This window comes from Trachurus japonicus, chromosome 10, assembly GCF_045865225.1.
Source record: "Trachurus japonicus isolate A0001 chromosome 10, Traja_1.0".
Classification (NCBI taxonomy): Eukaryota; Metazoa; Chordata; class Actinopteri; order Carangiformes; family Carangidae; genus Trachurus; species Trachurus japonicus.
In genome coordinates, this window is record NC_140916.1 from 1,625,403 (window position 1) to 1,651,237 (window position 25,835).

The window sequence follows — 25,835 nt, forward strand, 5'->3', positions numbered from 1 at the left end:
CTCTTCTTCCACCCTTGCTCCGAGGCGATGAAGCCTAAGTGGATCCCATGGAAGCAGCAAAGCCGACAGGAAACTAACCGAGTCATGGACGCCTGACGATGAAGATGATGATGATAATAATATTGATGATGATGATGATGATTCCAGTACGAACAGGACTCATTTAGATTAAAGGAGATTAACTGAGATTAACTAAAAAAAAACAAACTTCCTGCATCATTCCTTAACAACACCTGAGCAGACTCACAAACCCAACGAGACCAACATCTCCTGTCCTGTCCTGTCCTGTCCTGTCCGCTGAAACGCCGACCGCCGACCGCCGCCGCCAACGCCAACGCCACCCAGAACTACAAACTACAAGCCGCCGACCAGCACTCAGATTACTACTATTACCTTCATCCATCGGGATCAAGCTGCAAAATCAACCTTATAAACGGTCTGATGACATGTTTCCCAGCAGAGTAAACCTTTAACAAATAAAAACGGACGATTTAAACCCGTTTGTTCCTCTCCAGATGTGCAGCAGCAGCAGCAGCAGAACATCTGGGGATCATCATCTTTGTTTGGTGGGGGAGTGGGGGGCTGCTGCTCGCTCATTCATTCATTCATTCATTCATTCATTGTCACTCTGGGGTTTATCCTATCTTCCACCGTCGAGCTACTGAAGAAGGTCTTGTTGAATGAATAAATAAAACTAATCCAGGAAGTGCAGCCATTATTATTAATTAAAACAGCTGGTTAAATTAGCCAACAACATCTGTCTGGAGACTTGTTGTTGTGTCGGATTTATCTATCTATCTATCTAACAAAAACAAAACGGAACAACTTGTTCTTAACTGTTGCCATGCCAACCTCTGTCTTAATGCAGCAGGTGTTAGCGATGAAGGAGAGAAACCCCCCCCCCCCTCCGGATCGGCCGACGACGACGACGACGACGAGCTGCTGTAACGAGTCCTCAGATCCAGATGATCCTAAAGTTTAAACGTTTAACAGTAACGGCAACTAGCGACGATGTTAAGTTAACCCACTAACCGCCGACTTCTTAGTCTTCCAGGAGTCTGTAAACTAGCCTGCTAGCATCCTCAACGTACCAACATACCACCACTTTTACAACGTTTTAGAGCGCTAAATGTTGTTGTGGTTTCTGTTTTTTTTTTGTTTTTTTTCGAGAACACTCCAGCTGACGTGAACTTTTCTTTTCCTCTCTTCTTCCTCCTCTTCATGTTGTCGTGACAGACGTTCGCTGATCTCTTTTGTCTCCTCAGTGTGTTTCTTTGTTTTTTTTTGTTTTTTTGACGTGTGATTGTCCCGATGTGGCGGCAGGGAAGGTCAAGAGGTCGCAGTCTGTCGGCGTACGTGTATGTTACCTCGATCTGGTCAGAAGTTACGAGTTGAGTCGGCTCAGCAGCAGATGAGGATGATGATAATAACGACGACGACGAGTTTTGATACAGAACAAAACCTCCAACACTTCAGAAACGCAGTCGCTGCCTCTTATTATTATTATTATTATTCTTCGTCTTCGTGAACTCTGACCTCTTGTGTTTTGCAGATGGACAGACACCCGGTCCCTTTTTTTCGTCTATCGACCCCAAATGTAAAAGAAAAAGGCACTAAAAAGGGGAAAAAAATAGAAATAAAAACTCAGGCGCTTAACCTCAACACCTGTCCACCTGCAACGACTACAACAAGCTCCGCCCACGTCGCTCCGACCCGTCGGAGTTTAAGCCCCATGCTTAAAAGAGATGGCACTTGAGCGTGACGTTCGGTTCTTTTTTTTTTACCGATTTTTTTTTTTTTCAATCTTCAGACACAATAACTGAAATAGAAAAAACCTCAAAGATCTGCTGATTTGATTCAGCTTTCACCCTGAACCTCATGGTCTTCATCAGAGGAGTGAAGTTCACTCGTCTCGTCTGTAATCGCATGACGACGACTGTGCAAAATTCACTCGTCAGGATTTTAAGGATCGAACATCTTGAAGGTTCATAACTTGTTTCTCTGTCGTCGTCTTCGTTTTTGTCGTCATCTGCTGCTGAAACTGAAACTCTTCCAATCTTACATAAAGATAGATAAATAAATAAATAAATAAATAAATAAAACCTGGACGATGGTTGGTTGTTTTCAGAATCTGAGAATCAGCCGTTTGTCCGTCCGTCCAACAGAAACGTGTAGCGTCGTAGCGTTTTATATAAAGCCGTCGACCTCTTGACCTCCGGCTGCTCCGTCAGGACCAAAACCTTCAACTTCTCAGTTTTAGAATCTAGAAAAAAAAACAAAAAAACATGAACTTTGACTGTCAAGACAAAACAACAGTTCCTGTTTGTTGATCGTAGAGAAAGAAAAAAAACAACATGAGATGGTTTTCTTCTTTTTCTCTTTTAACTTTACCGATTAAACAGGTGTGTGTAAGTGTGTGTGTGTGTGTGTGTGTGTGTATGGAAAAGAAACGTACCTGCGTCAGTCCAGTGGCTGTTGTTGATGTGTGTTGCTTTTTTTTGTTTTTGACATTTTCTGTGTCTGACTTCATCTCTCCATCCTCTGAACGTCTTGTTTTTCCTGTTGATGTGATTGATTGATTGATTGATTGATTGATTGATTGATTGATTGATTGATTGATTGATTGATCGATCGATCGATTGATCTGCAGGTTGACGACGACGACTGACTCGACTGGTTAATAAAAACAAAAAAAGGCAGTTTTCGTAAAGTCCGAGGTGTTTTGTTGTCGGTGAATTCAGATTTCGTGGGGCCTTGAAGGTGAACTTGGAGGTTCCCCGCTTCCATGTCCAGGTGACCTTTATTTAACCTTTTTTTATTATTATTATTATTATTATTATTATTTCCCCCTCCTCCTCCTCCTCCTCCTCTTTGTCCTTTTCTTTTTCTTCCTCCTCTTCCTCCTCTTAGGGTAAACTCGAGCTGCAGTAGTTTTGGTATTTGGCTGTAAACTCTGTTGCTTTAAGTCTCGATTTGTTTCTTTCCCTCTGCTGTGAATCCAGTGTTTTGGGTTTTTAGGGAGAGTCTCCTCCAGCAGCAGCAGCAGCAGCGTTTCCTCTCCTCCTCTCCTCTCTCCGTCTGCCTCTCTCTCTCTCTCTCTCTCTCTCTATATCGTCTCTTTCTCTCTCTTAGTCTCTGGTTGTTTGTTTTCTCTGGTCGTGTCCGGCTGAAGCTGCCTGTAGCTTAACAGACTGTAGACTGAACACTGTATCTGCTGGTGAGATTTTACATGACTCTGTTGTAACAATTAACTTTTCATTATTTTTTTTGTTGACTTTTGTGTTGAACTAATTGGTCGGCCCAGCCTGTCTATGAAGATGATGATGATGTACACACTATGTAGAGAGGTGGACCTGCTGACACGCCACAGGAAGGTCCAGCTGTTGAATAGAAATGCTGTGATGATGATGATGATGATGATGGAGCCTGATGTGTGAGTGTGGACATGCAGTCAACATTTGTTTTGATGAATAAAAAAAAAGGCTGAATGGAAACTGAAGGAGAAGCTGCTGAGTGTTTCTTTTTATGTGTCAGTGTGTGTGTCTCTAAGACCATCCAAACTCAGGGTAGCCTATCCGCGGGGTCTTAAAAAGTCTTAACATTTGAAAATTTTAGGCCTTAAATGTCTTAAATTCATTGAATTATTGTGTTCAAGTCTTAATTAATTTTAGACAGGTCTTATTTTCTTATGCCCATCATGAGTGAGTATTTCACTTGCATTTGACCCTAAAAAAAATACATGTGCGAACCAGGAAAATGATTAGGCGCAACTACATCAGGCTGATTATCATAATAATAATAATAATAACATTTTTATTTGAATAGGGACAGTGCATATTAATGAACATTGGTATATAAAAAAAATACTGCAGTAAATATGCCAGATTATAGCCAAGCGGCTAATTTTCGTCCGTAGTCCCAAATAAATAAATAAAATACAACAGTACGCCACAAGGAATAAAAACAATGCAATACAAACTGTGAAACACATAACGATGCACTACACAAACAAGAAAGACAAGACAATAAATAAAATATTGGACACACGGTGCCCGTAACAAGCCTGTAAATTCAACAAATCAGTATATGCTACTGTGATTTAGCTAGCCTAGTTAAATAAAAAGATGTAGCCTAGTTTAATACCATAATAGGCTATAGGAGTGACCAAAGGCCAATTTATTTAGCTACTTCATGTGTCAAATATTGTATTGGTCATAATACAGAACAGGTTGTGGCTTTATTGTGTCTGTTTATTAAAGAAGTTGAAATATTTCCATGTTTGTCTATTCTGGGTCACATTAGTCATCAAATTTCAGGCCAAAGGTGAAGTGTTTTTACTGTTCTCCAATGTAAAAATGGGTCACGTTTGACACATCTGATATCACCAAGTAATTAACAGCCCAGGAGCGCTGTTATAACCAACCGGTTAGTTTAGGGTTAGGGTTAGTCCTGGGCTATTGTTTATGGTGATATCAGATCGTGCCACGTTTGACCCTTAACATTAAAGCCACCTGTCTGTTGGTGGCCAGTGAATTAAATAAATAATGTGTTACATTAACATTTTTAATTTTGCTCCCCAACTTCTTTTTGTGCCCCCAAAGAGTTTACTTTAGGCGTGCTCCTTGCGAAAAATGTTATCATAGAGCCCGGCCCCTCGCTCCCGCAAATGCTCAATAAAATGCTCCTGTGACACTTCATTGTGCTTTATTGAATGTATTTTTTATGTATTTTAACTTATATTGCAATCAATTTCTTTTGTGACTTTGCATTTCTTTTGTACGTTATTTGTCATGATCTAAATTTCATCATTTATCATTATATTGATATATTGTATGTATTGTATTATATAGAATTTTTCTGTGTAATTTATTAACCTTGTTTTCACTTTTAGCACTCCCCTCCCCCTTCCTCTTCAGGCTGCACTTGAAAATAAGAATTTTGTTCTTAATTTGCTTGCCTGGTTAAATAAAGGTTAAAGCAGAAGTAAGCGATCCGGGCGTTTTGGGTAATGCTGCGTTCCAGGCAGGCTTTTGAAACCGTAAGTTACGGCTTCAAGTCACGACTTACGACTTTGTAGCGTTCCAGGCAACCCACTCGTGTTTTTCCGACCTGTTTTACCGGTGAAAGTCACTATAACGGCCACTCGTAACTTCCGACCCGTGAACTCGTACCAGATCGAACTGGTACGACTTCACAGGTCGGAAAAACACGAGTTACGAGTTTCCTTGAACGCACCATAACAGTCCTCGTCGCTACGTCACCACATTCACGGCGTCCCTTGGCTGCACACACAGCCCTTTATGCCGTTCTCTCTCCTCATTGGATAAAAACTGTAGGATACGATAAATGTTTTCTCCTCGGCTCAGAGCAGAGCAGAGTGACTGACAGACCCGTGTTTCGGTCCAAACACTCTATGTAAGTGATTGCTGTCGGAAGATAGAACTATTTAAGACTTATATTAACACAAATATATCACTTACTTCTGCTTTAAATAAATAAAATTAAAAAAAATCCATAATGGTCTTAAAGGGACATTGTGTAACTTCTCCTGTTATCTATTCACGAAAATCGATTATTTGGTTCAAAAGTCTGTTTTTCAGTAATCAGCCCCATCAACAACCTGAAGTGTTCCGGTAAGCTCTGAATTTACCATTCATATAGCATTCTTATAGAGTGGGTAAGCTCGGTGCTGGCTGCCATGTCGTGTCGCCATGTTTTTATGTGTAGCCTATTGTTTTGCCTCGTGCTGACGGACCACTTGTTTACATAGAGGCATTTATGCCCTTACGTGCAGCGACTGTCATCCGTCTGCCGTCTGCCCAATTTCACGTGAATGCAGCATGAAAAGCATGAAAAATACGATTGAGTTGTTCCGTGCAAATGCTGTGTTGAAGGTTGACCAGCAGATGTCGCCATGTTTAATTGTATCAAATGCTTCGAAACTCACTGGTTCAGAAAGCTTCGGTTTCTCCATCACTAGTTGAGAGACGCACTTGTGTACAGAAATGGCCGTTTGTCCTGTTTGTCGCGCCAAGTTGTCACGAGCTGCAACACGAGTTTACCCGAGTAAGGAAAACGAATTTGATTGGTCGTTATCGAGCGGGCTGGATATTCAAAGCTTGGGGTGAGACCGAGCTCCGTGTGTGTGTGTGCGTGTCTCAGACGTTTGAATGACGGATTACGGATCCAATATCAGTGGCTGGTGAATCGTGTACAGGCTGACGTATAATCCGTGCGCCTGCATTATCCAATGCGGGAAAAAAAATACACACTTTCATCCTGGATTTACTCAAAAATAGAATTTTGCACAAAGTTTGGCCTACATCGTCTGAAATATGAGTTATTACATTCATTTTATGATCCAGAGTGGGCTCAAATTCAATTTTCTTTTCTGTACACCTTTAAAATATGATAAAAAATATTCAAATTGAGACTCAGTAAGTGATCGGTGCATTTGCCCCGTGGCCCTAATGAAAAATTAAAAAGAAGGCTATTTTTGTGACGTGTGGGCGGATTCTGAACTCTGATTGGGCCACTTTTTTGACCGTCAACGCTGCGACCACTCCCTATTGGCTGGTTTCACCTGTCAATCATCCAGGAGGCGGGCTTAGCGCTGGGACATTCCTCTTGTCGCTGATGGAAAAAAAAAAAAAAAAAGAAAAAAGAGAAAGTTCCCAAAATGGCGGCGTGGACCTGAACTGTCCGCTTGAAAACAATAGAAGCAGCAGCAGCACAGAGGGACCGAGTAAAGTTAGCTCCTTCTGGCTGACTGACGACCCAGCCGTAACCATCCCGACTCGGGCTCGTCCACGGGGGGGCAGGAGGGCTATCTATCCGCGACGGCACATTTATTTTTAATAGGGGGTGGGGGGGGGATAGATAAAAGTATGATGCCGTGTTTAAAGGGATAGTTCACCCTAGAATGATATTTCGCTCATTATCTACTCACCCTCATGTGGACTAAGGGCTGGAAGAAGTTTCAGAGTCCACCGTCCCTTCTCTGAGTTACAGGGGGTCTTGGCGTAGCAGTGCATGTCCATATAACGGTTGTAAAGGGACACCAGAGCTCTTCGTAAAAAAACACACACAAAAAAACATCCAAATACCTCCATGATGCTCGTATGTAATGTCCGTCTTGTGCTGAAGCCCCAAATTGCGTAATTGTCCCGAAAAAAATTAAATAAGTCTATATTTTAAGCTTGTTTGTAGCGGAAGCTTCTCAAAGCTCCTCTTCCTGGTCCGTCCAAATCTCGCGTGATTTGCGCCGGCGTCAGTGCGGTTACTGCGAATCACGCGAGATTTGGACGGACCAGGAAGAGGAGCTTTGAGAAGCTTCCGCTACAAACAAGCTTAAAATATAGACTTATTTAATTTTTTTCGGGACAATTACGCAATTTGGGGCTTCAGCACAAGACGGACATTACATACGAGCATCATGGAGGTATTTGGATGTTTTTTTGTGTGTGTTTTTTTACGAAGAGCTCTGGTGTCCCTTTACAACCGTTATATGGACATGCACTGCTACGCCAAGACCCCCTGTAACTCAGAGAAGGGACGGTGGACTCTGAGAATTCTTCCAGCCCTTAGTCCACATGAGGGTGAGTAGATAATGAGCGAAATATCATTCTAGGGGGAACTATCCCTTTAAATGTTCCACGCTAGCCACCTAGCTAGCCCGCTAGCCGAGCTATCGTTACCCCCCAAAACACAGCCGTTAGTGCAGCTAACGGTTAGCAGCTACACGGACTGAGGCGGAGGATCAGCTGTTAGCGGACAGCTACACTTTTCGCAGTAATGCGCGACCAATGCGGGAAAAAAATACACAGTTTCATCCTGGATTTACTCAAAAATAGAATTTTGCACAAAGTTTGGCCTACATCGTCTGAAATATGAGTTATTACATTAATTTTATGATCCAGAGTGGGCTCAAATTCAATTTTCTTTTCTGTACACCTTTAAAATATGATAAAAAATATTCAAATTGAGACTCAGTAAGTAATCGGTGCCTTTGCCCCGTGGCCCTAATGAAAAATTAAAAAAGAAGGCTATTTTTGTGACGTGTGGGCGGATTCTGAACTCTGATTGGGCAACTTTTTTGACCGTCAACGCTGCGACCACTCCCTATTGGCTGGTTTCACCTGTCAATCATCCAGGAGGCGGGCTTAGCGCTGGGACATTCCTCTTGTCGCTGATGGAAAAAAAAAAAAAAAGAAAAAAGAGAAAGTTCCCAAAATGGCGGCGTGGACCTGAACTGTCCGCTTGAAAACAATAGAAGCAGCAGCAGCACAGAGGGACCGAGTAAAGTTAGCTCCTTCTGGCTGACTGACGACCCAGCCGTAACCATCCCGACTCGGGCTCGTCCACGGGGGGGGGCAGGAGGGCTATCTATCCGCGACGGCACATTTATTTTTAATAGGGGGTGGGGGGGGGGATAGATAAAAGTATGATGCCGTGTTTAAATGTTCCACGCTAGCCACCTAGCTAGCCCGCTAGCCGAGCGATCGTTACCCCCTCAAAACACAGCTGTTAGTGCAGCTAACGGTTAGCAGCTACACGGACTGAGGTGGAGGATCAGCTGTTAGACAGATGCTGCTGTAGGAAGCAGAGCGGACAAGCTACACTTTTCACAGTAATGCGCGACCAATGTGGGAAACAAATACACACTTTCATCCTGGATTTACTCAAAAATAGAATTTTGCACAAAGTTTGGCCTACATCGTCTGAAATATGAGTTATTACATTAATTGTATGATCCAGAGTGGGCTCAAATTCAATTTTCTTTTCTGTACACCTTTAAAATATGATTAAAAAAATATTCAAATTGAGACTCAGTAAGTGATCGGTGCGTTTGCCCCGTGGCCCTAATGAAAAATTAAAAAGAAGGCTATTTTTGTGACGTGTGGGCGGATTCTGAACTCTGATTGGGCAACTTTTTTGACCGTCAACGCTGCGACCACTCCCTATTGGCTGGTTTCACCTGTCAATCATCCAGGAGGCGGGCTTAGCGCTGGGACATTCCTCTTGTCGCTGATGGAAAAAAAAAAGAAAAAAAGAAAAAAGAGAAAGTTCCCAAAATGGCGGCGTGGACCTGAACTGTCCGCTTGAAAACAATAGAAGCAGCAGCAGCACAGAGGGACCGAGTAAAGTTAGCTCCTTCTGGCTGACTGACGACCCAGCCGTAACCATCCCGACTCGGGCTCGTCCACGGGGGGGGCAGGAGGGCTATCTATCCGCGACGGCACATTTATTTTTAATAGGGGGTGGGGGGGGGATAGATAAAAGTATGATGCCGTGTTTAAATGTTCCACGCTAGCCACCTAGCTAGCCCGCTAGCCGAGCTATCGTTACCCCCTCAAAACACAGCCGTTAGTGCAGCTAACGGTTAGCAGCTACACGGACTGAGGCGGAGGATCAGCTGTTAGACAGATGCTGCTGTAGGAAGCAGAGCGGACAAGCTACACTTTTCACAGTAAGTGAATTTAAAATAAAAACCTAAATTACGCCTCTAATTGTCTAATCGGGTGGGAAGCCCCTGTCGTTTTGATTGTGGTAGATAAAACAAAAACAATGCGTTCATTGGCAGAGTAATTGCTGCTGCCAAGTTTTGTGAAGAAGGGAGAAGAGAGAAGAGCACAGTTAGCCTGTTTGTTAGCATCCCTGGCTAAGCTAAGCTAAGCTAAGCTAACCCCCCGTATACTTGAACAAAAATAAAAAGTTTCAGACAAGTTGTGGAGCTGTAACGATGCCCCCCACGGACTGAAACCTCAACCCCAATGACGGAAAAATGGGGGATAAAGGCTAGAAATTAATACCGAACCGACCACAGTTCAACAGCAGCTCTGACAAGTTTTTTAAAAGGATTTTTTCGACGCTCCAACTTTGATTTTTGTGAGTGGAGGAATGTGCTAATGCGCTAACTTCACTTCAGCCCTGACGGGAGAGAGTTGGTTAGTTTAGTTTAGATTGATGGCGACACAACAGCAACAGTTAATGGGGGATTTTATTAAATGATTTAAAGGGTTTAGTTAGCGGACCGTGGTTTGTTTTCATATAGGTCCACAGGGGAAGGTGTGTTGTGTGTGTTTTGGATTTAGGTGTTTAAACTCTGTTGTTGCAGGAGCTCTGGTTTTTACACAGCAACTTAAATGGGCTGCTGTTGTGGATATATAACGAGGTTAATATTGTACACTAAAATCAGGTGGCTGAATGGTTTGGTATGGTATTGCACCTAAAAAAAAAAAAAAAAAATCCCAATAATTTTCCTCTCCGGCAGTGACTGAAGGCCATTAGCAAGACAAAGGTCGCCTCCATGGAGCCAGCACAGGAGGCTTTGTAAAAGGGGGCGAGGGGGGTGGGTGGTGGTGGTGGTGGTGTGTATAGACGCCCCAGAGAGAGAGAGAGAAAGAAAGAAATTCAGCATTTTATGGACGAAACCTGACCCGAGCCGGGAGTTTTACTTTACTACAAGTCTGTATTGATGATGGCGGATTTTGTTACACCGCGACACAGCGCGGTGATGGAGAGGCTCCGCCGGAGGATCGAGCTCTTCCGGCAGCATCACAACAGCTGCGAGAGCCGCTACGAGAACGCGACGCTGGAGCGACGGGAGCTGGAGATGCAGCAGACCTTCGCCCTGCACCAGCGCTGCCTGCAGGCCAAAGCCAAGCGGTCCAACAAGCACCGGCAGCAGCCACAGACCACCAGCGGCGGCGGCGGCGGAGGAGGAGGAGGAGACCAGGCCGGACAGAGGGCGCCCGGCGGCGGCGGCAGCGCGGAGCTCGGGGACAGCGGAGGCACGGCGGCGGAGCAGAGCCGGAACAGCACCCTGATAGCGGTGAGTGAAAAAGCACTGGACACACGGACACACAAGCATGGGAAGAGGCTAACAGAGCTCAAACATACATACATAAACACATACACACTCACCAGGCTGGTGCAGCACCAGCAGCAGGAATAAAGCAACCAGGAGTGACAGCTGTAGGTGCTTCAGAGAGGCTAAACCAGATCTGGTTGGCAGCAGATTACTGTCATAAGTTTTGTTCTAGTGGTTGGACATTTGTTTGAACCATGTTTAAACAAACACTCATTGCTTCCAACTTCTCAATTCAAGTGTTTTCTGGTTTCCTTGGGTCTTCTATGACAGGAGATGTAACATTTGTGAGGTTTGGATGGTTGATTACAATAGTCAGACCTGCAGATGTTTTCTTTAACAACCAGTCAGCCTCTTCCCAAATGACAAAACACTATGTAAATCAGTCAGAGTAGAAACACATACACATACACCAGGCTGGTGCAGCACCAGCAGCAGGAATAAAGCAACCAGGAGTGACAGCTGTAGGTGCTTCAGACAGAGGCTAAACCAGATCTAGTTGGCAGCAGATTACTGTCATAAGTTTTGTTCTAGTGGTTGGACATTTGTTATTAAACATTGGTCTACTAATCAGTTTCACAGTTTGGACCATGTTTTTTTCCCCACAATATCTTTATTTGAATTTTAAGCAGCATAGCAAAGAGAAATATAGTCTTTGACATTCCTGCAACATGTCATACAACATATGCTGCCTTATTATGTTCAAAACACAACATGCTTCTCGTGTTATTTAAGCAGATGATTTGGACCATGTTTACTCAAACATTCATTGCTTCCAGCTTCTTAATTTAAGTGTTTTCTGGTTTCCTTGGGTCTTCTATGACAGTAGATGTAACATTTGTGAGGTTTGGATGGTTGATTACAATAGTCAGACCTGCAGATGTTTTCTTTGACTGATTCACATAGTGTTTTGTCATTTGGGAAGAGGCTGACTGGTTGTTCGAGTAGAAACACATAGACATACACCAGGCTGGTGCAGCACCAGCAGCAGGAATAAAGCAACCAGGAGTGACAGCTGTAGGTGCTTCAGAGGCTAAACCAGATCTAGTTGGCGGCAGATTACTGTCATAAGTTTTGTTCTAGTGGTTGGACATTTGTTATTAAACATTGGTCTACTAATCAGTTTCACAGTTTGGACCATGTTTACACAAACATTCATCGCTTCCAGCTTCTTAATTTAAGTGTTTTCTGGTTTCCTTGGGTCTCCTATGACAGTAGATCTTTGAGATTTGGATGGTTGATTACAATAGTCAGACATCAAAATACACCTGCAGATGTTTTCTTTGACTGATTCACATAGTGTTTTGTCATTTGGGAAGAGGCTGACTGGTTGTTAGAGTAGAAACACATACACACACCAGGCTGGTTCAGCAGCAGGAATAAAGCAACCAGGAGTGACAGCTGTAGGTGCTTCAGAGGCTAAATCAGATCTAGTTGGCAGCAGATTACTGTCATAAGTTTTGTTCTAGTGGTTGGACATTTGTACTGGGTGGTGTGGACTAAATAGTAGTAGTAGTAGTAATTTATTTGTCCCCGTAGGGAAATTGAGTTGCAGCAGATCACTTGACATTTCATCTAAAAAAACAACAACAACAAATAGTCACTGCTAGAGCTTAAACATTGATCTACTAATCAGTTTCACAGTTTGAACCATGTTTACACAAACATTCATTGCTTCCAACTTATTAATTTAAGTGTTTTCTGGTTTCCTTGGGTCTTCTATGACAGTAGATGGAACATCTTTGAGATTTGGATGGTTGATTACAACAGTCAGACATCAAAATACACCTGCAGATGTTTTCTTTGACTAATTTGCATAGTGTTTTGTCATTTGGGAAGAAGCTGACTGGGTAGAAACACATACACACGCCAGGCTGGTGCAGCAGGTATAATAACACAACCAAGAGTGACAGCTGTTGGTGCTCCAGGCAGGGCAATCTAAATCAGATCTTGTTGGCAGCAGATAACTGTCATACGTTTTGTTCTGGTGGTTGTCGGTGTGGTCAGTTGTGTATTTATGGCAAGACATTAGTGGTGTGGACTAAATGGTCACTGCTAGAGCAGAAACACCGGTCAGTTTCACAGTTTGAACCATGTTAAAACAAACATTCATTGTTTCCAACTTCATGATTGAAGTGTTTTCTGTTTTTTCTTTCTCTTTACGGCAGTAGATGTATCATCTTTAAGTTGTGGATGGTTGATCAGACCTCAAAATACACCTGAAGATTGACTGACAGTGAAAATAACTGTTAGTTCAGATCCTTGTTGTTGCTTCAATGTCTGATTGGTGCGATTACAGCAACAAAATCATCACGTTTAAGCTAAAACCAAACTTGATGCTCATGCAGTGAATATCTGCAACTCTCATTTGATTGTCAGAATAGTGTCTGGGTTATTTTCTATTCATCCACTAGTTGTTGTAGCTCTGAGACATTTAAACTTTATGATATTACTTTTTGGAGAATATTGACAAGATGACAGATGCTTCATTATCATTTCAATATGGATTTGTGATACAATATTTTCAAACCTCAGGTAAAAGTTTAAATTCTTACATTATCCTCTGATATCACGAACATACTCATACATACAATTTATCCAGTTCACAAACCAGGAGGATGTAGGTCAAAAAAACATTTGTTGATTTGGCATACAAAGGATATGTATGCAATTTAAATACCTTTTCACGTAAATTAACTAGCAGTTGTTAATGGTCAAAACAAGACACGTTTCAAATGAGGTTAAATCGAAAGCAACTGGACTTAGTTATTTGTCTAGGAAAGACAAGAGACAAGAGACCTAGACAAATAACTAAGTCCAGTTGCTTTCGATTTAACCTTCTTTGAAATACTATGACCTGGACAAATGAGAATATGCACCGGCTTAAAACAAGACATGGATTTCTGTTTTTGATAGCAACCTGACAAATGGAAGTAGCCGACATCCAGTAATTGAACCAGTTGAGTGGTAAAATCTCATCTCTGATGGACAAATCACACTGTGCGGGTCTAAAAGATTAAAGAACTTTTGTTTATTACCTAATCTAGTATTTGCAGAAAGCCCACCACTTCTGTAGGGCTGAGAACATTTTAAGACCAGACTGAGATACAACAGCAGCATCAGGTCGACACAGCTCAGGGATGTTTTAAAAGCCTGACCCGGATCTGTTGGGTCTGGTTTGACTGAGTAAGTTTAGTTTACTGCGCGTCAGTCTGAGTGAGGTGGGTCAGACTGTGCAGGATGTCCGGCTGTTTGATGAGCGTCTGGTGAATCATAGGGCCAAGATGGAAATGGAGGATTATACAGTAGAGTAGAGTCGAGCCACATCATCAGATTTGTATCTTCACTGCTGCTCTTACGTCTTGAAAATCCACCTCCACAAGCTTCTCGTCTTATTTTACTCCAACGTAATTAAGAAATCACACACACACAAAGTTAATTCTGTATTATTTCTCATTAGGTACTGATTTATTGTTTTATAGATGTGCGTTTTTAGCAGCAACAGCCACGTTTTCATTTTAAATCTCACCTGTATTTCACCTCCTGTCCAACTCACCAGCATCAAAAACACAACGCCCACGATCGCTCCCTGATTAGGTCTCATCAGCCTCAACTACCAGTGGTGAAAACAACATCAATAGTGAAATTAAAGTGTCACTGACCTTGTTGTCTTTGCTGCAGCGGGGTATCTGTCTTTGCTTTTCCTCGTTTATAGTTTAATCTCAATCAGTGGCAGAGTGGAGACAATCTGCTTCCTGTTTACACCAGTTTGCACATGCTCAGTGTGTGTGTGTGATCACTCAGGTGTGTGTAAATGCGTGTTTTCAGGTGTGGTAGTCTGGATTGTCAGCCGTCTGGACGGAGATTGATTCTGTTTGAAAACACAGCGGTGCAGGCTCGAGAGTTTGGTTTTACGCCACTAAAACATATCGCAGTGAGGTCTCGGACCACAGATTACACCATGCTTGTTTTTTTTTCTCTCATAACTGTCACTTTCCGTCTCTGATGACCCGACGCTGTGGTCTGAGTGTGAGTCGTTAGATGCGTCTCGCAGATACGAAGCCGCCTGTAGGTCGGTTAATCACAGCTCTCCACACCGATCGCTCCACAGAGCTGCTGATCGGCCCGTCGTCTGAGCGGCACGTGGCTGAAATATACCTCAACAAAGGTGAAACAACTGCTAAATGTGTGTATCAGTGTGTGTTTGTGTGTGTATTCACGTGCGTGTGTGTGTGTGTTCACAGTGACTGACAGAGGAAGTGTTGTTTTTGTGGCTGTGCTGTCTGGTCATGTGACCTCGGCTTCCCATCAGCCTGAGCCGGTGCGGTTACTTGTGGTTGCTTCAGCAGACACAAACTGACTCGGTCAAAGCCTTTATCCTTCTCGAGTGTCCTTCAGAAAGACACCAAATCTCAAACCATCTCCAGACGCTGACCTTTGACCTCTTTCTCTTCTAGTTGTGGTGTTTATTGTAGTGTTTTTTAATGAATCGGAAGCTGAAATTTACTATTAAAGGCTTTTTTCTGTCACATCTTTCAGACAGATTCACATTGGAGTTCATTCACAGCTTGTACTTGGCGTTGATTCTTGTTTTTTGACATCTTGCCCAGTCAATAACTCGTCACTAAACATAGTGAACATTAAAGAATATTTTTATTTGTAGCCGGACATGTTCTGCGTAGGTGGGAGGTGAAAGGTGCATGTGATGCAGATGTAGACCAAACTGTACGTGACTGAAAGCTGCAGTCGCTCACAGGCTGATTGACTGACTGGTCTCGGTGTAGGAGCTCAGCTCATAGCAGACTACAGCTGCAACCACCGATTATTCTCGCTATCAACTAATCAGTGCTGCTTCAAAGAGAAGTCAAATGCCCAGCACAAGTTCAGAGCAAAACCTGACGTCTTTGAGAAGTCTTATCTTGTTCAATTAAGAGTTCAAATATGCAAAAAAGCCCAGAAGGTGATGTAAAAAAGACAGAATACCTGGCATTGTCTCTTGATTTTCAATGCATTGGAAAGTGATTCTCCATTAATAAGATAAGATTTTTGTAAAGTGACAGCAGTAAGTTCAATGAAACTGTTTTTATGTTTTAAAAAACTACTAATGTAACTCAAATAGTCGTAGTATTTAAAGAGCTGCTCTCTTGTCATGGATAAGATAATCATGTGCAAATGAATTGCCACCTACAGTTGTGAGGTAAATATAAAATCTGACATGATGTGAAAACAGTCTGAAAACTCACAGCTCAGTATTTCAGACTTATTTCCACTCAGTATAAAATCCTCTCAGACGTTTGCTCCCCTGTGTTACAGTCTGTGTCTCCCGGCTTCTGTCTGTGGCCACACAAAGGACAGGTGTGTGTTACCTGAAACTCAGCTGTTAGAAAACAGAGGAGTGGAATGTAGAAGAATCCAAAGTCCATCTGATAGTGTCGCAGCAGGTGAGCGTGAGCCTGTCCGGGAGCATTTAGACGGTTTTAGACTGCAGGACTCCCAAGCAGGGTGCAGATCTGGATCGGTTCTGGATCAGGACTGTAACCTGCCTGTTGGAAAACCATTAACCTTCTGCAGGGTCAATTTAGCTGTGGCGGCCTGCCGCGACTTAATTATTGCCGCCACTGCTTCAGTATTGGGGCAGATGCACAATAATAATCTACCAGTCACTATTACTTTGCACCCTTTTCCACTACACAGTTACAGCTCTACTCAGCTCGGCCTGACTAGGTTTAGGTCATTTTCCATCACAGCTGAGTTCTTCATAGTTCCTCCTCAGTGTGGACTGGGTCGTCATATCACGGTGGCTACGGCCACGTTGTTTCGCTCTCTTTTTTCTCTCCTCTCGTCAGCTCCAAACTCACTCGGACCACAGCGTTGTTTTCCACACAGCGGTCAATTAACTCGTGTAAAAGAATCAATTCTTTCAAGAGTTTTTGAGGTGGTTTAATGGTCTTTCAAAAGTCTGTGATCATCATTGGGGTGACCAGGTGTACTGGTCCTTTAGGAGGTTCTGATGACCACCAAGGAAGTTCTAGATGTCCGTTGGCGTGGCCATCGATGAAGTCAGTGTTTACCCTAGCCTTTTTGTCTTGGTGGGGTTGGGGGTGGATGAGTCCGTTCCAGCTTCTTACTGGGTGCTTTGGGTGGAGGCCTCCAACTGCTTTGGACTAGTCAGACCAACAGGTCCGCTCGGACCACGACTGGCTCCTAGATTTCCCCTTTTCCAAGAGGGGGTCATTCAGGAGTATGTGATCATCATTTAAGTATGTAATGGGTTCTGTAGTAGGTTCTGATGACCTCTGACGGGGTTGGAGGAGCCCCGTAGCGTTCAAGGAGGTGTTAGGCTCTTTAGTGGTTCTGGTTTCTGTGTCTCTGAGGTTCTAATGGACAGTTCTTTCTGGATTATCTGATGTGGTTTAATGGTCCTTCGGCAGTGGCTCAGGTGGTAGAGCGGGTCGTCCAATGATCAGAGGGTTGGCGGTTCGAATCCCGCTCTGTCCTTGGGCAAGACACCTTACCCACCTTGCTCCTGATGGGTCGTGGTTCGCGCCTTGCATGGCAGCTTCCACCGTCAGTGTGTGAATGGGTGAATGTGATGTACTGTAAAGCGCTTTGGGTATCGTTCAGGTATAGTAAAACGCTATATAAATACAGACCATTTATCATTTCAAAATTGTTTCTGTGACCAGGTCCTTTAGGAGGTTCTAGAGGCCCGATGGCGTGAAGCGATGTTCTAGTAGCCATTGATAAAGCCAAAGCAGTTCTTGCTTAAAATGGTTTGTAGGTCATTCAGGAGTATGTGATCGTCATAATTGAAGTATTTATGGGTCCTTTAGGAAGTTCTGATGACCATCGAGGAGGCTCTAGAAGTTCCTTGGCAATAAACGATGTTCAAATGGCATTTTGTTAAGTCATAATTCCTTCTAAAGTAGTTTGTAGGTCATTCAGGAGTCTGTCATCATCATCATTTAAGTATTTACGGGTTCTTTAGGGGGTTCTGATGACCACCGAGGAGGTTCGAGAAGTCCTTTGGTGTGAAGTGATGTTCAAATGGCATTTTGTTAAGTCATAGTTCCTTCTAAAGTGGTTTGTAGGTCATTCAGGAGTATGTCTTCATCATCATTGAGGTATTTACAGGTTCTTTAGGGGGTTCTGATGACCACCAAGGAGGCTTTAGAAGTCCATTTTGATGCTATTTTAGTCTTTTATTGGTCATTGATGAAGTTTAACAGTTTTTTTTTTTTGGAGGATCTAAAGTCTGTGGTTGTTTTAAGGGTCCTACCTGAGTCTATGATCATCACCGAGGAGGTGTTTTTGATGTTCTTTAGGATGTTTTAATGACCACAGAGGAAGCTTTTAGGATCCTTAATGAGGTGCTTGTGGTCACTGAGCAGGTTGTAGAGCTGTAGTGGCTGTTCAAGATGGTCTAGTGGTCACAGCGTAGAGGTGGAGGGTCCGATAGGAAGAGGTTGTAGCGCCGGTCTCTAGGCGTTTTCAAGAGGTGGTTCAGGCTTTAGAGGCTGAAAACCAACTACAAAACCGAGGGAAAATGATGAGTCAGCGTCACCGTAGCTCAGGATGAAGCTGCTCTCGGTGGGGACAGACCTGGAGTCCTGGGACGTGACTCAGTGTGAACAGAAAACCCCCCACCGCCCCCTCACCCGCTGACTCATCACCACCACGTCGCTCGTCAACACCGACACTGTCAGGAAACGCCTCCTCGCTCTCACCTCGGCTGCTGAGCTGGATCGGGGCGGGGCCAGAGCACCTCATGTTTTCACAGCAAACAGAACAGGGAGTTTAGATGCCGAACATTTTAATATTTGAAAGCATCAGATAAGTTTGTGTTTGGGGATATATACCGGGAACAATATCCGCAACCAAAGTCAGAAACCTCAATTACTAGTCAATAAATGTGTCGGTATGAAGAAAAATAAACAGTTTCAACACTTTAATGATACATTGGTTTCAGCTTCTCATATTAAACTGTTGAAAACAAGACAAGAATAGACACAACAAGGGAAAAATAAAAAATGTGAGAAATTCAGTCAGGAAGAGGGGATGCAGCCCGACTACGATAAGCTGACAGAAACACACAACATATTTAGGATTTTTGTGGCAAAGCCAGAGCGAAAGACTTCAGGATTAGTCACTGTGAAGATATTGAGCCTTCATTTATTTGTCTGTTTAACCCTGAGGTTAAATATGCAGAGTGAAGCTCTCGGCGTCTCCTCAACTGTCTCAGCTAGTTTAGTTTAATGTCATTCTGACACAGTTATTGTTTGAACGAGCGCCTGCTTTCCACTCTGTGGTGGAGAAACATTAATGTGCTGAGGATAATGAAGCCTGCAGGTTTCTGTCATCAGTAGTAGTAGTAGTGGTAGTGGTGGTGGTGGAGGTACAAGTTTTAGTAGTACTAGTAGTGGTGTGAGTGGCTTTAGTTTTTGAAATAGCATTGGTGGCTGAAAAATCTGCCAGTGAAAGTAAGTTTTTTGTGCTTGTAATAAGGAAGAAAAACTTGCTCCACTATCAGATTTTTCTACTTATTCCAAGTGAAAATCTGCTTGAAAGAAGTAAAAAGTGTCTAAAAACAAGCTACTTTTAATATGATGAGTCTTATTTTAGGTATAATGAGATTTGTTTTGACTAGAAATTACATTTTGACTAGAAATAAGACAAATATTCTTGCTAAGATACTTGAGTTTTTGCAGTGTAATGCTGCGTTAGCATCAAAACAAAGAAGGCCCGTAGTAACAGTAGTGGTATGAAGTTGTAACAGTTATTTTTATAGTAACTGTAACCTGAGTTTGGTAAATCTGCCTTTTCCTTTGATGCTCCCAACTCATGGAATATTCTCCAACATACTTTGGGGCTGGAGATTATTCCTACTCTTGCTGATTTTAAACATATGGTCTCTGACCTTTGTAAATCATCCTGCAACTGTTATGAAATGTAATTGTTATGTTCTGCTGCTGCTTGTAAACTCGTCGTCCCTGTAAATGAGGGAAACCTCAGTGACCAACGAGTTAAAATAAAGGTTTAAATAAATAAATAAATAGTAGTATAGTCTGTGCTGATGGTCTTCATGCATAATAAATGAATGAAGAATTCAGTATTTTTTAATGCTTATTAATAGTGTGTACTTATTATAGAGTGTTACCATAAAATGAGTTGTGGTTATAGCAGCAGCTGCAGTAGTGGTGGTGGTAGTTTATGAACAGCAGCAGTAGTAATGGATGTATTAGTATTGGTTGTCCTAGCTTAAGAAGATGTACCAGGAGTAGTACTAGTAACAGCAGTATAAGATGTAAACTGTAGTATTAATCAGGGTTTCCTCTACATGTAATTGATCGTGGCGCACCGCCACGGCAAAATAAAAGCCGCCACACCTTCAGAATGATGATTTTTTTTAATTTAAATTTTTTAATGTTAAAACAATGTTAACTCATTGGCTGCCAGCCATTTTCAGAAAAGAGACGCCCATACTGCCAGCCGTTTTAGAGCATTTTGAACGATCTTATAAGACCCACAGAATATTGTGTTCTATGACTATATAAACACCGAAACTACCAAGAGAAAGAGTAGACTCTCTTTGTTCAATAGGAAAAAAAAAGTTTGTTTCTACCTTTTTCCGTTCTTTTGTAAACGGCAGTAGAACGTAGGCTGGTTTCGCCAAAAACAGCAGTTTTTGACCAAAACACTGAGAAAACAAGCTTTTTGTGGAAAGAAACATGTCAAGCAGAACAGTGACTTTGACGTTGATATTTTTTGCTTTAGTGACACCTCACACATCTGAACAGTGTTCTCCTTCTATAAAACAACAAAAACAACACTGAGAAAGGACTTTTGATGGCAAAATAATTTATTTACAAATATCAGTAAAAATGCATTAACTTTATTGTACGTCTGTAGCTGTCACATGACCTCTGCCCCATGGTCGACCACTGCTCGATCCACCACCTGTAAATTATAGAAATATATAGAATTACCATAAAAATACATCTCTTATAGATGTAGTCAAGTGTGATGTGGAGTTTTTTTTTTTTTTAACCTTTCCGATCAAAGCGATCCGCCCTTCTCTAAGCAGTAAAAGTTAGCTCGCTAGCAAGTTAGTTTATTTTATTATTTTTACCATTGATGTATTATATTATTACCTTCATGTCTTTCTGGAGCGTGGGGACGAGTCTCTGCTGCCCCTGGTTGATCCGGACGGAATCGCTCGGGTCACGTCCACCGAGCCGTCAGTTGAGCTGGGCTCTGGTCTGTGGTGACACCGTCAGCTGCTGATTCTCACCACTCGGCCCGGCTTGATCGCCGGTGTCCAGCGTCGGTGTCTTTTTCAATGATCTCCGTCATTTTCTCACGATCACGACCCTCTTCCTCTCCGAACTACCGCGACACACACGGTACATAATGTGCCGACGTGCGGAACACATAGGCTCCGTTTCTTTAGCATATCTCTTGTCATCTCGCTTCTTCTTCTCATAATCAATGCTGATCTCTCATCCAAAGAGGGCACTACTGCCACCTACAGGGCCTACAGGGCACCTACACGTCATTACACTAGTTTACAAGCCTGATATTGATGGACAAGCTCCGCCAGACCGTCCTCCAGCCCTTCCCGTTGAAAAACGCAATTGACGTCTATCGACGTCAATGGCAGCCAATGAGTTAAGCAGGGTTTCCACAACCAGTTACCATTAGGTAGCTACTTTGCAGCCCTTTCCACTACACAGTTACAACTTTCGACTCATGCTTTTCAATCACAGCTGAGTTCTTTATTTCCTCCTCATTAAAAACGAAACTTATCAACCAGCGCATCCAGTGTTATACCATTAATTAACGACTCTGTGGCGGCCGGGGGACAAGCGCTTCGCATCTCAGCTCTGTGTGTGTGTGTTCATCTGTCGCGCTCTGTTTCGGTTATTAAATAGGCTACAAACGTACACACATTGGCCTCACGTGTTTGTCATTCGCGGTGTTTTATTTTGAAAATTGACCGGATTCTCTCGTGTTTCTTTGTGTGACTTCCTGCCAAGATTGACACGGTGGCTCGCGGCTCCTGCACAAAATAGACCAAACGCCGAAATGATCGCTGCATGCCGCGGAGGATTGGACGCCGAAATGCCCCCGCATCAGGAAACACTGTATTAATAGTAGCAGTATAGTAGGACGACTTGTAGTTGTGGTGGTGGTGGAAGGAACTGTTTTCTGCATTTAGTAGCAGTAGTAGTAGTAGTAGTAGTAGTAGTAGTAGTAGCAGTAGTGAGAGGACATGTTGTGTAGTAGTAGTAGTATTATAGTAGGACGACTTGTAGTTGTTGCATTAGTAGTAGTAAGAGCAATAGGACATATAGGCTGTGTTCGAAATCACCCCCTATCACGGATGTAGTGCACTATATAGTGTGTTCGCCATTTTGTAGTGTTGTTCGAATTCTCCGCGATTAATTTCATCCACTATGTAGTGGATGACAAAACACCCACAATGCACCGCGAAATTGAGTGAACAAGCGATGTACACTACTTTCTACTCCCGTATCCCACAATGCAATGCGGTCGTGTTTTGCCAGAGAAGAAGAGGAAGCTAATTAGCATGTTAGCTATGATTTATTTAGGCAATTTACCAAAAAAACTCCTCAGACGTATTTGCCTTCGCTCCGTTTGCCTCGCCCGAGGAGCAGGAGTTTGGCAGCAGCATCCGAACATTAACAGGCAGCATTAAATCAATCTAATAAAGAAACTGTAGTAGAATATGAAGTAAAAACGATCTGCGGGGCTAAGCTAATAGCCACAAAGCATAGCCACAGAGCCGTTAGCGGCTCACGGTCGGGACACACAACAGCAGTTTACCAAACCAAACTTCCGATATTTCAACAGTTTATTGTCCGAGTAACACAACCACACAGAATCACATCCTAAAATGTTCCCGCAAGTGTCCGGTTTTTCTTATTTTATTTTTTATGTGTCCGGTTTGTTTCATACATCCATGGTTTGTTTACATGATTCTCGGCGCGTCTGCTTCCGTCACAGCAACACCTGGCGCATCAGCTGACGCAACCACGTCCAGAAAATTACCGTCTAGTGTCCGAATTCTCCTCCCGTCGTTCCCTACATCGTGTACATGATGTAGTCCACTATATCATATACATGATGTAGTGGATAGGGAGTGAGTGAGTGAGTGGATGATTTCGAACACAGCCATAGTGTAGTAGCAGAAGGACGACTCGCAGTAGTTGTAGCAGTAAGATGACTTGTAGTAGTAGTAGAAGGAGCAGTTAAGGACATGCAGTATTAGTAGTACTAGGATGACTTGTTGTTGTTGTTGTTGTTGTTGTTGTAGTAGTAGTAGTAGTAGTAGTAGTAGTAGTAGTAGTAGTAGTAAGAGCAGTATAGGACGTGTAGTTGTTGTAGTGGGATGACTTGTAGTTATAGTACACTTTACTTCACTGCTACTTCACTTGCAGACTTCCAAGGACTCAAATACCCAGAATCCCCCTGGTTTGTTGCTTTGATGATGTAGAAGAGGCTTTGTGGCTGTGTCAGACACCCCCTCCCCTCCCCTCCCACCAACCCCCCCCAATAGATGGCAGTAGGTCTTTTGTTGTACCCCGTCCCCCCACCCCACACACACACACACACACACACTACTCTCCCACCCCAGGTCAGTAACCATGGCAACCGGGCAGGAGGAGTCCGACCAGTATTTCAGGTTTAAAGAGTTCAGTGAGTCACCATAGAGTCTCCTTTTACTACAGGTCTCTCTCTCTCCTTCTACTGAGTCTGTCAGATAAATGCAGTTTAAAATACAATACAAAATGGGAAATACTTGAGTAAGTTTCAACAGAAATCATCATCATTATACGTTTCATTTCAGGCCTGATCTCCCACACACACACACACACACACACATATATATACACACACAGAGAGGCCGAGCTGCCTAAAACAAGAGACAGATGGTAGATGGATGAGTAACCGGCTCAGAAGTGAGACTGACTGAATTCACTCTCCGTTGTTTCTCCGTCTTTTCCCTGACACTGATTTGAAGAACAACGAGGCTGACCTGTGAGAAACTCCTCACACACACACACACACACACACACACACACACACACACACACACACATACCTCGGTTAAAGTCTCTGTCTCTGCACACACCCACACAAGTCAGAGAGAGCGTTTACAGGAGGGAGACGCTCTGCTGGGAAACTCACAAGGTCACTGACCTCTGCTGTAAAAAAAAAAAAAAAGTGATAAATGTTTATAGAAAGAGTTCATTCCCCACTAAAAAAGATGACCCCAGATAATGAATAAACAGGAAAATAAATAAAAACATGTTATGGTTTTTTAGAAGCTGCGGCTGCTGCTGTTGCTGCTGCTGCTGCCGGGGCCGGCGGCGGCCAACAGGCTCGGAGACCAAATGTGTTGATGCTGCCATTTTGGCACCGGTCGGGCTAATCAGGAAATTCTCAGCATATTTGGAGGAAGACATCACCTTTCTCCACATTGTGACGCTGCTCTGCTCAGCGAGGCAGAAACTTAAACAAACTCCTTATCTCTTGGTGTGTAAACATTCACTGTCCAGCTGCTTCTCACACCTGATATTGATCACAATTGTTTGATTATTATTATTATTATTATTTAAGTTTTGTTTATTTCAATTCTCTTTTTTTTATTATGATTTTCCATGGTTCACAAACATGTTCATTCACATAACGTTTCACTGTTCTCCTCCATTCATCTGTAAAGTACAACTGAATCTCACACAGCAACATATTTGCAATTCCATAAATAATACAGATATGAATGAATGATTGGTCCTCCATCAATAATATACAGGTGCAATGTCATGGAAACATTTATTTATGTCAGTAATTCAATTCAAAAAGTGAAACTAATACATTAGATAGGTCCATTAATTACACATAGATCGAAACATTTCATTTCTTTATTTATTTAATTCCTTTTAATTGTAATGGTTATGGGTTACATTTAATGAAGACCTAAAATGTAGTATCTCAATAAATTTGAATATTACAAAAGACCAATTAAAAAAAAAGCATTTTACTTTTCCATGATATTCTGATTTATTGAGATGCACAAAATTAAGATTTAAACTTAATTTTAGTGAAATGTGCTGGGGTGCACATTTGTGACACTAAAAAAACACTGAGACATGGCGTTGGATAAACGATGGTCGAACTGGTGTAACATACACATAATCCATCTTTCCCATCTTTTCAAAAACAGATTTTGTTGTAGTTTTATGGCAAAAGTAATTCTTTCCATATTAAAAACATCATAAATGATGTCAATCCACTCATCCACTGTAGGTTTTTCTAGTTATTATTTAACTTTTAATAATAATTATAAATAGGGCTGGTCACGATTCGATTCGATATTGATTAATTTAGAAATATTTCAGTTTTAATACCAACTTTTTTCTTAGTTATGAAAGAGATTTTCACAGAACTAAGATGTAACTCTCTAACCCGGTACATTATCTAAAATATCAATGTTTACATAAAGAATTGACCCAAAAGCAGTTACATTAATGTACATTTATTTAACACGACCCACTACAGAAGTAAACGGTCCAACTCTTCAGTACAGTTGTGGGTGATTATCGCGATCGTGCAGATCGGACGAATCGGGAAGTTGATTTTTTAAAACTCAGCCCTAATAATAAGTAGATACCACACTCTGCTGTTTTCTTTGTTAAAGCAGAAGTAAGCGTAAGTCTTAAATAGTTATATCTTCCGACAGCAATCACTTGTATAGAGTGTTTGGTCTGAAACACGGGTCTCTCAGTCACTCTGCTCTGCTGTAAGCCGAGGAGAAAACTTCCCTTGTGTCCTACAACCTTTATCCAATGAGGAGAGAGAACGGCATAAAGGGGAGGTCCTCTCTGTGTGTGCAGCCAAGGGATGCGCGTGAATGTGGTGACGTAGGGACGAGGGCGGGGAC

The 25,835-nt window shown here is 42.5% G+C and overlaps 1 protein-coding gene across 3 annotated transcripts in view; it reads left to right on the top strand.

Annotated features, from left to right (window-relative positions):
- The first annotated feature begins 7,774 nt into the window (after positions 1-7,774).
- Positions 7,775-25,835, top strand: part of maml1 (mastermind-like transcriptional coactivator 1) — a 35,903-nt gene continuing 17,842 nt past the window's right edge. The window contains exons 1-2 of one of the 3 annotated variants that reach the window (XM_085788967.1): positions 7,775-7,791; positions 10,510-10,834. In XM_085788967.1, coding sequence (XP_085645093.1) covers positions 10,517-10,834 — 318 coding nt within the window. In that variant the 5' untranslated portion in view covers positions 7,775-7,791; positions 10,510-10,516. Of the gene's footprint in view, positions 7,792-9,050; positions 9,470-10,273; positions 10,835-25,835 lie in introns of those variants that run through there. The other 2 variants (XM_085788965.1, XM_085788966.1) reach the window with 2 other exon arrangements.